This window comes from Lacerta agilis, chromosome 3 (assembly GCF_009819535.1).
Source record: "Lacerta agilis isolate rLacAgi1 chromosome 3, rLacAgi1.pri, whole genome shotgun sequence".
Taxonomy (NCBI): domain Eukaryota; kingdom Metazoa; phylum Chordata; class Lepidosauria; order Squamata; family Lacertidae; genus Lacerta; species Lacerta agilis.
The window spans coordinates 69,278,005-69,291,257 of NC_046314.1; the positions used below are offsets into that span (position 1 = coordinate 69,278,005).

The 13,253-nt window shown below is 43.3% G+C and overlaps 1 protein-coding gene across 9 annotated transcripts in view; it reads right to left on the minus strand.

The window, feature by feature from the left end:
- The window catches only part of PDE10A (phosphodiesterase 10A), a 185,619-nt gene that overhangs the window by 44,509 nt on the left and 127,857 nt on the right, over positions 1 to 13,253 (minus strand). For 6 of the 9 annotated variants that reach the window (XM_033144137.1, XM_033144139.1, XM_033144141.1 and 3 more), the window contains 3 exons: positions 12,450 to 12,578; positions 5,955 to 5,983; positions 221 to 341 (listed from right to left, as the gene is read on the minus strand). In XM_033144137.1, coding sequence (XP_033000028.1) covers positions 221 to 341; positions 5,955 to 5,983; positions 12,450 to 12,578 — 279 coding nt within the window. Of the gene's footprint in view, positions 1 to 220; positions 342 to 5,954; positions 5,984 to 6,850; positions 6,870 to 12,449; positions 12,579 to 13,253 lie in introns of those variants that run through there. The other 3 variants (XM_033144143.1, XM_033144142.1, XM_033144144.1) reach the window with 2 other exon arrangements.

The following is a 13,253-nucleotide window of genomic DNA, read 5'->3' on the forward strand; positions in this document are numbered from 1 at the left end:
TGATACCATGTTGCAGTCTTGGCAAGGATCCCAGACTGCACACCTTGGCCAAATACTGGAAGATATTCTATACTCTGAAACACTTGAAAGTACATTTCCAACATTAAGCCCTAAGTGTGCTGCTTGTTTAGTAATTCAATCAAATGCAGAAGCATTTACTGTACATTTCTGCCTTTGAATCTTTGATCCAACATAATAAACATAATAAATGTTTTCTTACCCATTCGAATGATGCTACTCAATTCATATAAGAGCAGTTGATTGTGCCCTCCTATATCCATCCGCTGCTCTATAAAGCCGTTCAGGTCATATACCACTGCTTGGATATCAGGATTCTGGTACTATTGAAAAACAAGCACATATTGAAGAACTATTAAAACTTTCATGAAAAATCAGTATGATCAGAAGTTATTGGTGATTTGGTGTTTTACAGCTCCTATTTTGGAAAAAGGTTTGGTGTTCTTATTGTTAAAATTTTAATAAAAATTATTAATACAGCAGCAGCAGCAGCAGTAGCAGCAGTAGTTGGTTAATCTAAAGCAGCAGAAAATCCACAAGAGAAAGAGAAGTCAATGCCAAAGGAGAAGGAAGTCAGGGAGTGATGAAGCACAACAACCTAAAGCTACTCTCCTTTTCTATTAGCACAACAGAAGTAAATAAAGAACTCCTCATAGCTCAGTGGCAGGGCCCATGCTTTGCATGCAGAATATTCCAGGATCAATCTCTGGCATCTCCAGGTAAGGCTGAAAACCCTGCAGAACTGCACATAGCTCAGTGTAGACCATAGTCTGGATCCAACTCATTATGTTTGCCTACAGTGTGAAGGCCCTACACAGATAAACATTTTGGCAATGCTAACTGAAGAGTCTTACGTGGCAGAACTTCCATATCAGGTTTATATTGAAAACTATTAACCTATGATCCTTTAAAAGCAAGGATTACAAATTCTTTGAACTGTGCATGGTTCAACGGCAAACTAACATCTAACATGAACGAATATAGTCAAAACTAATTGTAAATTAAGTGAAAATTTCTTAAACTAATTCAGCTATCCACGTTAAAAGAATAAAAGAACAGTATTCTTTCTGAGCACAAAATTTTAAACTACCTGTTCGATTTGTGATGTGTGTGTGTGTTAAAACATACACACACACACACACACACACACACACACACACATATATACATACATACATACACACATAATATACACTCCCATTTTTTAGATGATTTAAATAAACTCCCACCACACTTTCAGGGTAATTTCTTTGCCGTTCATAACTACATGAAAAAGTTCCTATTTGCATTTCTTAACAATGATAAAGGAGTGAAGGACCTGAAATATTAGATCATAAAATGAAATTAAGAGTGCTTTTTACACTTGACAGCAGAACAAAGAGTATTTAAAAAGTGACATTTTTAAGTTTTAAAAAGGTGCTGTTTTCATTTAAAGGCTAATGAGAGCAAGACAGAGGGAGCGTTATTACAATTCTAAATTTAGAGCTTAGGATAAATTTTCAGATAAAGCAGAAAATGGTCTTCGACTTATATATATAGTACTGAGAAATAAAATACCATAATTTAAATTTTCAAGGCAATACATTAGTAAAGAATTATTTCCACGTCTTTCTGTCTATGACTTGCCCATCAGCCAGCCATAGAGTCCCCACTCCTTCTCCTCCCAGTTCAGTGGGGGGGGGCAAACACAAATCCCTGGACACTCCATTCCTCTCTGTTTTCATCCCCTTTTCTCTCTCTTCCTGCCATGTCAAGGGATGCATGAAATTAAGACTGAGGCTACATGCAGCCCTAGGGCAGCACACTCCTGCCTTATGCTCTCACGTTTCAGCTTCAGATTGCGTGTCGAGACCCCAAAGCCGCCCTCCCGGGAATGAAATAAAACACCAGGACACAGAATATAAGGTTAATGTGATTGGGTAAAAATTTGGCCACAACTTTATTGGTTACAGCATGTGAGCGGTATTGGCTTAGGCATTGAGTGGACCTGACTATATCTGACTCCTGCCCGCAGAGCAGGAAGTCCAGTAAGGGGTAAACCACTGATAAGGGGAGCCCCGTCGATTCAGACCAACTCGAGTTCCCCTTGGTTCCAATGGGGTCGTGGCATGGCCCTAGCCCTGCCCCGGGCTTCGGACAAGATCCCACACCCCTGATTCCTTTAACGGACCTACCCTTAAGCTTGGGGGGGCAGGCGATGGCCAGGCCTCCCCCTCCCCAACATTAGGTCACTCAATGCCTAACCGCCACCTTACAAAGTTGTGACGATTGCTAAGTGGTAGGCGAAAACCAATGGCCCAGCCAATATGCCAAGTGGAAAAATTCCTACCAGGCCCCCGACAAGGGCAGGCGACCAACCGAAGTCCAAAGCAAGGCCATGGGGTGAAACCTGCCTACAGGGAAGGGAGGGAGGGTGGGAGATCCGAGGAAGCGAGCTGAAAGGAGGTCTCTCGGCTCGCGCCTCTCCTTTTGAAAGGGAGCCCCCGGCCACGCCCCCAGCTGGCTGATTGGCTGGTTGCCTGCTGACGCGGGCCGGGGACTCCTCCGAGCAGCGAGGGACAAGTCCCCCGCCCACAGGAAGTGTGGAGAGCGGCTCTGCGGTCCACCGCAACTCCTCCCCACGAGGAGGTGGAGCGGATTTAAGAGTTAGACAAACATCCAGCAGAAAGTTATGGAAGAAAACCTCAAGTACAGTAAATGCATTACAGATAATGCATTACTGAGGATATGAGACTGAGTGACAAGCATAACTTAAAGTGCACATCTTCTAATGTATAATACACAACAGCAGAAGATTCTACACCCACAGGGCACATGTAACAAAGTCTAAATATGGCTGAATGCCAAGGAAGAAATGTGAGCAAGCACACACTGGCAAATGAGCAGCTCGTCGCTCTCAAAATATGTATGCATTCTCCTCCATGATATGTCTTCAATGTTTTCTCACAAAGACGGCAAAACCTAAGCCTGCTTGATGGGACTATCCTATGCATAAATTTCAATGGGTGTTACTGCCAGTGCATATAAGATTTCAATCGGTCGTTGTGAATGTTGCAGCCTTACTGTTTGTAATTTCCTCCAACACAACACCCAGTTCTGTAAGAGGGCTTGGAAACAATAACACTTCGCAGAAGTACAATTCCCAGGGTCCCCCGAAGAAGCCATAAAGTGTAAACATTTATAGTGTCCGTGTGCCCTTAAAGAGATACAGCAGCAAGGCATGAGAGAACTACTAGCAGCAGATGGCAATGGCTGTATTTTATTGAAAGCACGCCACGGCAATCAGTGAAGTACTTCAACAGTTTCCTAGTGATATCTCAGTTAGCATAGGGTGGAAAGAGCTGGAACTATAGGAAATAAAATACATGCGGCTGATATTTCACACAGCTGCATCTCAAATTACCACATCAGGTGGGAGGTGTATTTATTAAAATGACTGCAAGAATTACAGAAAAATAACACCTCATGTTGATATTCTCTAACTATCCTTAGCAGTGAACTGAGATCCACCTGTAGTCTAGAAAGCTCTGTGCTAAGATGGGAGAAATAAATAAAGAGGGAGGGGGGGGGTTATAGCATGGTAAGAAAGGGAGGGGGAAATGTCTGCAATTTCCACTCCCTGACTCATCAATCAGAACATGCAAAAACATTCTACTTGGAAAGAACAGAGGTGTGTGCGAATAAAATCTCACGCAAGTATTTTCCATTTTTGAGGGGTTGCATTTATATTACTGTATGATTAAGCACATTCCTACAGCTCAGATGATATCACACCAATAGACAGTGATTATCATACAACAGAACAAAGACTGCTTGGACAAACTCACTCCAGAAATTATGGCAGGACACTCTGATTTAATAAGAACTAAGAGTCTAGTTTTCCTTTTTACTGTTAGTCAGGTTTTTATGGCACACAGGGGAAATGGTTTAGCTAGAAAATTTTAAGTACATTTCCATTTTAAAACTTTTAATAATTTAAGGCATTTCCATCAATGAACTACATTTCAAAACAGTAAGATGCTTTTTATTCAGTGATTTGCTCACAGTATGCATAATTTGGGAAATGGTTTACAATTCTGCAACATTTCCAGTATACCATTTCTTCTTATCAATGTTCAAGTTGGCATTTGAAAGGAGTATGTTCTGTAAATCACAACAACCAAAAATACTTGAGTAGGTCTCAGTTCAGAAAACTAATCAGACCTTTACATGGTAAAGGAATCAGCAGCAATTTTACCCTCACAAGTATACATAAAATCATATATATGCAGATACCAAATTTATAAGCAATTCAGGATAGCTTAGTCGGTAGAGAGTGAGACTCTTAATCTCAGGGTTCTGAGTTAGACTCCAACAATAGGCAAAAGATTCCTGCATTGCAAGAGGTTGGACTAGATGGCTCTCAAGGTCCCTTCGAACGTCACAATTTGTACAGTTCTTTGTTACAAAGTTCAGGAAGTTCACTTAGGATTGGCTACCTATTTGGGTGTGACTCATTCCTTAGCTAAGCCTATAGATTCAAATGTTGCTCCATATACAATTGCATGAGAAATCTGGAAATATTAATTCTTCTGGCTATGATTCAGGCAGCCCTTAAATTATACACTGGGATTTCTGTATTCACAGCAACACTCTGGAGCACACAATAGCCTCATTCAAAGTTAACAAAAGCATTGTGGATTATTTAGGAGGAAACTGCACATTACATTGCAGCCATGTATGACATTAACCTGACATTCCTTCTGTACTGCAAAATGCTCTTGGAAGGGGGTGATTTGCTGACAAGGGATTGGGAGGAAAGAAAAGGAAGTTTTTAACTAGGCATGTTACCCCTGGAACTCCCCCCAGCTGCTTTTGCCCCAACCTAGACGCGGGTGGCGCTGTGGTCTAAACCACTGAGCCTAGGGCATGCCGATCGGAAGGTCGGCGGTTCAAATCCCCGCAACGAGGTGGGCTCCCATTGTTCGGTCCCTGCTCCTGTCAACCTAGCAGTTCGAAAACACGTCAGAGTGCAAGTAGATAAATAGTACCACTCCGGCGGGAAGGTAAACGGAATTTCCGTGCACTGCTCTGGTTCGCCAGAAGCGGCTTAGTCATGCTGGCCACATGACCCGGAAAAACTGTCTGCAGACAAACGTTGGCTCCCTCGGCCAGTTAAGCGAGATGAGCGCTGCAACCCCAGTCGTTCGCAACTGGACTTAACTGTCAGGGGTCCTTTACCTTTACCTTTATAGTGCATGTGAAGTATGCACAGATCCAGAGTACAACTGTTTGAGGGCAGTTTAAAGAGAAATGGTGGCTGCATAAACCATCCCTTACCTTATGTTCTTCTATAATGCAAATGATTTCCTCTTGCAAACACTTAGCAAGGGAGAACCAGCTGCCGCAGCTAGAGATAAGGCAAGTATCTGAAAGGTGAGAGATGGAAATGCACACTCCTCACTCAAATAGACTAGGATCCAGCCCCCAAGGGGCCTTTTCTGCCCTCCACACCTGCTAGCCATTTCCCCTTCCTCAAAGGAAGGCTTTTTTGCAGGGTGGAAGGAGGGAAAAAGAAGGCTTCACAATGCAAGCCAAGAGGATGGAAAGAGTGGTGAAACTTAGGTAATAGGGTATTTTTGTTTTTTCAGTGTTTAGTCTAACACACACACAAAAAAACTCGCTTAATTTTCAGGGCAAGCTGGAGGTGGCTCACACATCCCTAATCACAGTTTCAATACATTTGTTTGCAGTGTACCATGTCCTTATTTACTTCTTAAGGCTCTGAACGGTATTTTAATTGGTCTGAAAGTTGTTAGTGTGCTCACCAGCAATTTCTCTGGAGCTAATTCAATGAATGAAGTGCAACACATCAGGAAATTCATTTCAAATCAACAGAAGGCTGCTCGGACAGTTTTATGTTCTGGGCAACAGAGAGACACATGTACGGTACTTACCCTGCTGATATGCTTAGGAGTCGAAACATCTGTAAGAAAGGAAGCAAACATTAGATGCTCCTGGAAAGTTCTGGGATAATTTTTATTTTTAAAAAAATCCAACGTTAAATAATCCTACTGCTGCTTTCAGTTTCTATTACATCACAATATATTTAGAATTGTTTTATTCCGCATCCTTATCTTCATTAGAATATTTAATTCTGGCAAGTTTTAAGAATTCAAATCTATTCAACTTATTAATTTATGGCTCATATTAGCAGCTTGCACTAGGAAAAAAAGTCACACTTCTATGCTCCTTGAATCTACAAGCCAGACCCTTGGGCACATGTCCATCTTATGGCACCTCAATGCTGCTAAAGGCACTGGTAAGATGGTGTGAAATCTGAATCGCAAATTTCCATGACAACCTGCACTCTTCTTCCTCAGTGCACCCAGCCAAACAATGGCCAAGTGGAAGTTACCAGATGCTGCAGCCCCACCAGCAGCAGGCACAGGAAACCTCCTGGTATGAGGCAATTTGAGGGAGGGCATGCTGCCATCATGAAGGGGCATTTTCTTCCCTGCCCACCTTCTGCCTAGGCCACCATGAGCGACAGGCTAAGGGTGGTCTGGCTCTTTACCTTCTGCCTTGAAACATATTGGTGGAATAGTGCTGAGAAGTTTGCTTGTGCCTTCTCTAGCAACACTGCACCAACTGAGTGCTGACACAGCCTGGTCCAGAGAAGGAAGACACACGTCTGATAATTAACTCTTTATTGGCAAGAGAAGCACTTACAGCAGCTTCCACAGTGCTCTGTATACACACGCTTCTAGCCTCCAGGCAACTGTCCACAGGTCTGGTCCTATGGAACAGGTGCAGCAACAGTGGGGCCACTCCCCTCCCCTGGCTTATATACCTTCCTCTGAAAGGTTGCATGCCCACAGCCTGAGACTTCTCCTGCATGGAAGTCATCGCTGCTCTTCCCTTTTCAAGCCCCTCCTGGTCCTAGGAGACAGTGGGATGGGGGAAGGTGGGGAATCTACTAAACCATCCCACACCAGAACCATCCTTTCTTCCTCTGCCACATCCTGTGCACCTTCCTCCAACTCCAAATGTCCTGACTCTCAGTCCTTCCCTGGCGCCTACCTTGCAGGTGGTGTGATACCCCATAAATCACTGGCCCCCTCTCCTGGGTCACTCCCCTGGTCCCCTGCCTCTGCCACACACTCTTTGGAGCCCTGCCAGTCCCTTCTAATCCCTGCCTGCCAGATTACTAACCCACCATATACCGTATATATGGAATTATGAATTTTAAAATTGAGGACATGCTTATGGGATGGGACAATACCTAGGGGAGTTTCAAGTTGCTAAGAACTGGTGTTTTACAGACCAGCCAAAGTCTACAGATTTGGCTCAGTCACATAAGAACAAATTGTAACAGTCTCTGTGTTTTGTTTTCACTGTACTGTACAATGTTTGGAAAGATTTCAAGCTGAATGCAAATGGTTGATTTTCCTTGTCATTTGCCCTTCACTAATCAATGTGATGTTCTGACTGATGTATCTTTTTTTTCCACCTTTATACGAAAAAAGCCAAAACAAAATAACTGTGAAACAATAATCCTGCATGATAAAAACAATGAGAGTAAATTCCTATAACTTCTCTCCTCCTAATGTTCATCTGTCACAGAATATAAAATATATTGTCTCACTGGCTCACTTGGTTTCTATGTTCTTGAGTGCATTGAAAACAAACAGACTTTTGCTGAACTTTGCAATGCCAATCCTCAACATCTGCAGAAAAGTCAAGACTGAACAGTTCCCTCTTTTCAGACCAGCTGACAAGAGAAACAAAAGGAAATACCCCTTGGGAATTGTCTGCTAACGTCAACAAGGGTAAGGGGATCATTAGCAGTAGAAATGATAGGTTACCACATGGGAGAGAGTAGGAATCCAATGTAGAACAGATTTACGTCAGGGGAACTATTTCATTCTCTCCGAAGGAACCCTACTGTAACTACAACATACGTACATTTGTATTAAAGACGTATTTTATGTACTGTACTCTAGGGACTGAAAATATGACACTGAGTAAATGTTCAAATGTCCTCTGGACAAACATGAGCACTGGAAAAATGACAAGAACATACATTCCTTTATTTCTTCAGGATATTTGAACTAATCTGTTTTGAACAATACTCTACCTTTTCCTAAGGGCTTATCCGCACTTCCTCTTGTCCTGCTGCTTCCCCCCCAGGGAAAACCACTCTTTAGCGCTCAATCAGAGCAAATGGCAATTCAGGTTCTCTCCAGATTGAGGTTTGCTCTCATTTAGCACTAAAGAGTGGGAAAGGAGTGAGGCAAAGGGATGAATGCTGTGGAGTAAAGATTCATGGGAGAAGAGAAGAGAAGAAAAGAGAAGAGAAGAGAGTCATTGAGTTGGAAGAGACCCTGAGGATCATCTAGTCTAACCTCCTGCAATGCAGGAATATGCAGCTGTCCCTTGCAGGGATTGAATCTGTGACCTTGGCATTATTGGCACCATGCTCTAACCAACTGAGCTATCAACATAAAAATGGCAAAACACTCAGTGGAGAAAATAATTAAACATGTAACTAGAAAAAAGCATGAAAATTATATTATTTCATGTGGCATATTCATTTCATCTCTGAACAGTGGAGTAGCAAGGGAGGGGCAATGGGGACAGGGTGCCCCGCGTTCCAGGGGAGTGGGTGACACTCAGTGGCCCCTCCCGCCACTCCTCAAGCCGAGCCCTGCCACCCGGCCCCCCGTCCGTGCTGCTTTACGGACGGACAGGGCAGCCCCACGAGCCGCCACTCGCTTTGTCACCGCAGCACTGGTCCGGATGGACTGCGCATGCATGGCATTTTCGCGTATGCGCAGTCCATCACAATGCATGCGTCAGGACGCCCTGCCCCCAGGGGGGTGCCTCCGCGCGCCGTTTGCTGCCCCGGGTGGCCAAGAGGCTTCCTCTACTCCTGTCTCTGAAATACATGGAAGAAAAAGAATGCAACTGTAAAATGTTTTTCTCTTCATGCATTTCTCTGTAGCCTCCCTATCTTTTCTTCCAAATGAATTTATACCTGCCACAACTCCCTGAATTTAATGTTATAAGGTAGCAACCTATCCAAACAGAATTAAGAGCTTTCACTTTACTGTAACACAGAAAGGGCAAAAGCCTTTAAAATGTTTAGGAGCAAGGAGACTCTTTATATACAGGACAACCGGAACTGTTACTTTGTGCTGTCCCTGCTTTGCTCCTGCAGGCTGCTCAGCTCAACATTCAGCGATGAATTCCCTCAAGGGATCTTCTAGGGCTGTTTCATCACAGTGCTTTGTTCTATGACAATAGAGGTGTGCTCACCTCTGCAGAGAGAAAGCAGCCTTGAAGAAGGGAGGCTGTTTCATGCAGGCGGATGAGTCACCTTTGAAGGTCCAAGAGGCTCCCACCCCACCCCACTTTGTAATGAAGTTCTTGTATCAAAATTTAAGAGCAAATGTCAATAAAATGAAAACAGGCATCAACGGTCTTAGCAAGCAAGTACAGAGATCACATTGACTATAGTGAATAATATATTAAATTACAGAATGTTTTTTATTGCATCCCAGTATTATTTCACCTTTTCTTACAAAAAAAAAACATGCAACCTTAGCATTAGGCAAAGTGATCCCACACTAAAGCCTTTCTATATTTCTCTGAAATACAGGTGAAACTCGAAAAATTAGAATATCGTGGAAAGGTTAATTTCTTTCAGTAATTCAACTTAAAAGGTGAAACTAATATATGAGATAGACTCATGACATGGAAAGTGAGATATGTTAAGCCTTTATTTGTTATAATTGTGATGATTATGGCGTCCAGCTGATGAGAACCCCAAATTAACAATTTCAACTTTGGGGTTTTCATCAGCTGGATGCCATAATCATCACAATTATAACAAATAAAGGCTTGACATATCTCGCTTTGCATGTCATGAGTTGATCTTATATTCAACTCCATTGGCTAATGAAAACAATTGCTTACATAAATGGACTTTTCCACAATATTCTAATTTTTCGAGTTTCACCTGTATATGTGTGTGCACGCGCACACACAGAAAGAGAGAGAGAAGAAAAAGAATGCAACTCTACAGAGGGATCTGGATGGAATACTGGTCCCTGGGATATGAGGTCTGGTAAGATTGGGAGTATCCATGCAGTGATCACTGTCAGAACTAGAAACTCAAAGAAACAAGGACACCAGGGCCAATGGGGGCACCACTAGGACTAGTTTTGCCTGTTCCCATATCTTGCACAGAATTCTTGGCAGGATCACCACTGGAGGAAAAGCATAATGGAATCCAAGAGGCCATGGCGATATCAGAATGTCCCAGGCCTCTGCTCCTGGGTCCTAGAACCTCTAGTAGCAGTATGGGAGGCAAAGAGGTCTACATTGAATGGGCCCATGGTTCACTGAAGGTGTCTGAACACCAAGTTGTGTAGCATCCATTCCCCTGGATCCAGCCTGGTGCAAGTCAGACAATTGGCCTGTGTGTCGAGGTATCAGAGATGTGTTTCAAAGAGATGCTAAAGAGATGCTTCTCTGCCAGAACAGGAACAAGGTAGTCTCTTGTTGTAGATCTGTTTTGGTCCCTCCTTCTCTGTTTATCTAGGACTGCACACTCATGTTGTCTGTTCTAATCAAGACATGGGACAGGCACTCGCAGCAGAAGTGCTGAATGGCTAGTTGTGCCGCAGAGAGTTTGAACCACTTGACGCTGTGTTGGAATTTGGTGGTTGTCCAGTTCACTGAGACTAACTGTTCCTCGCAATGTGCTCCCCAGTCTTGTATGGTTGGTATCTGATGTTATGGTTCTTTGGTAGCCAAACCTTTTCAAAGGTTGGCCTCCCTGGTCCACCAGTGCATGCTCTCTTGTAAATGTGGAGGGATTGGAACATAGAGATGATTACTGTGGATAATCAACCATTGGTGTGGTAAGAGGAACCACTGAAGCAACTGGTATCACGTGCAACTGAGCCTGTGAAGTGAACTGTGAGGCTGACAAGCATAGACCCAGGATACGGGCTAACAACATGATGTCCATCCTCTTGGACAATATCAGTAGTTTGGCATCAGCTTTAATCTTGACTCAGGTAGAGAGAGGAAGATCTCTGGGCCTGCACTGAAGTGGAGGATGGGCAGAAGGATGATCCTCAAAGCCCAGGAACTGTTCCTCAGAGGAAGGAGGGGAATGACAAGCCTATGTCACAACCTGTGCTGGGCTAGTTTCCTCTGGGGCACTGAACTGGACATGCAGTGGCCAGGAAACAGCAGGGAGAACAAGGGTAACCTTGTCTCTAGAACGATGGGCCCACTTGTCCTGCTTTTCCCACCTAAACTGTTGCTGCACGGCACTTATGGGGCTGCTGGGTCTCACAATCAACCGTCAGGGCTTGCTGTGAGCCCAAAGAGGCAATCTCACCCTTTAAGGGAGGGCAGAGACTTACGAGGGAATAGAGAGTCACCACACACAACTGCTGCAAGGAAGCAGTGGGTCCCAAAAGCCTGATCTTGCCTGCTCAGGAGCACTGGGCCCATCTGGGCCTTGGCAGGAAACCCTTTGGAAACCCTTTCTAGCATGGATTGCAGGGGGGGTCAGGGGGCATCTTGACAAGCATATTTGTGCCTGTAAGAATCCTCTGGTAGTAAAGGGATGCAATCTGTAACCAAAGCTGCAAAGGGCTGCTCTGATTTCCAGGGTGGGGGCAAACACTGCCACAGCCACTTGCAGAGCTTCCAGGAAGCTTTCTGGCATCCTAGTTGCTGCCAAGCTCAGCCCACAGCCACGATCGGTGAAATCAGTTAAAAATTGTAGCTGGGAGTAAACGCCCCAGGCAAGCTGCCTGCTTTTCCCTCTTCTGAAGTGGGGAAACAAGAAAGGGGGAGGGGGAGAAAGATCTAGAATTTCTTTTCTTTTTAAAGAAATAATAATAATAATAATAATAATAATAATAATAATAATAATAATAATAATAACAGGGTTAAAGAGTGAAGTGAAAAGAATAAGCTAACCCAAGATGGCGAAATAAGAAGACCCAAAGACAATGTGACTGCTTTGTCGAGGCAAGAGCAAAAAACTGAAGAGGGGACAGCCTATCTCCTTGTAATAGCTACTCCTGCCTTTCCCCACTAGAGGCACAAGGAAGCCCGACTCAGTTGATTTATGGCTGTGCTTGTAAGTCAAAATAACTTCTCAGAAAGGAGGAGGAGAAGACATACTTACTCTCCTTCCTTGGAGGTTTTTAAGCAGAGGTTGGGTGGTCATCTGTCATGGGTACTTTAGCTGAGATTCCTGCATTGCAGGGGCTTGGAACAGATGACCCTTGGGGTACCTTTCAACTCTACAGTTCTATGATTCTATCTCTACTTCTGCATGTTCAAAAATGTATGGAAATACAATTCCAGAATCAGCCCAATCATCAGGAGAATGATTCCAAAAGTTACTGAGATATTACCTTCCTCTGTGTTGTGTTTCCTTCTCAGCCATTTTTCCACTGTTTCAGCACTTACACTTTCTGACACAAATTCATCCAGTACCTGGGGATGGAGAGAAAGATAGGCCTTCACTTTTTCATCTGTCAAACCTGAAAAAGAGAACATTGCTGTTTATACTATGACTATTTTAATGAGAAATGTTGTGGAAATAACAAAAAAGACAATCAGGAATGAGCTCTATTGTGCCATGAACATCAGATTCACCTAGCCTGAAGACTTTGCAATAATTCAAAAGGTGATAACAGAAAGCTATAATGGAGGCCTGCAGTCTGCAAGTAAGAAATTGCATGAAAGTCCGCTAACTCACCACTATGAAATCAACCCATGAGCAGAAAGCTAAAGGTAGGCAAACAGTTGCTGGGCCTCTGGCAAATGAAAACCAATGTGTACCAGTAAATATGAAGGGCCAAGTGTCTGGAGGACCATGAAAGAGAGCCAAGTAGACAAGTAACTACTGGTAAATGGATTTTAAAAAAAGAAATATTGATTAAAGCAACAACTTTAATTAATGTAAACATACATTAATTAGTGTATGTTTTGTTAAAGTAGAAACAGACTTATGAGGAAACATTGCACTGAGTTGACAAAAGCAACACTTCAATGATTTCAGATACATGTGTCTGAACAAGTTTCAGAAGGCACATGAGAAATCGGGGGGGGGGGTCTAAAAATAAAGATTACCAGACATTTGCCATATTTTAAAAAGTGAAAATCAGGACACAAGTTGTTGAGCTTCCGACATGGGTTGCCATACGTCCGAATTT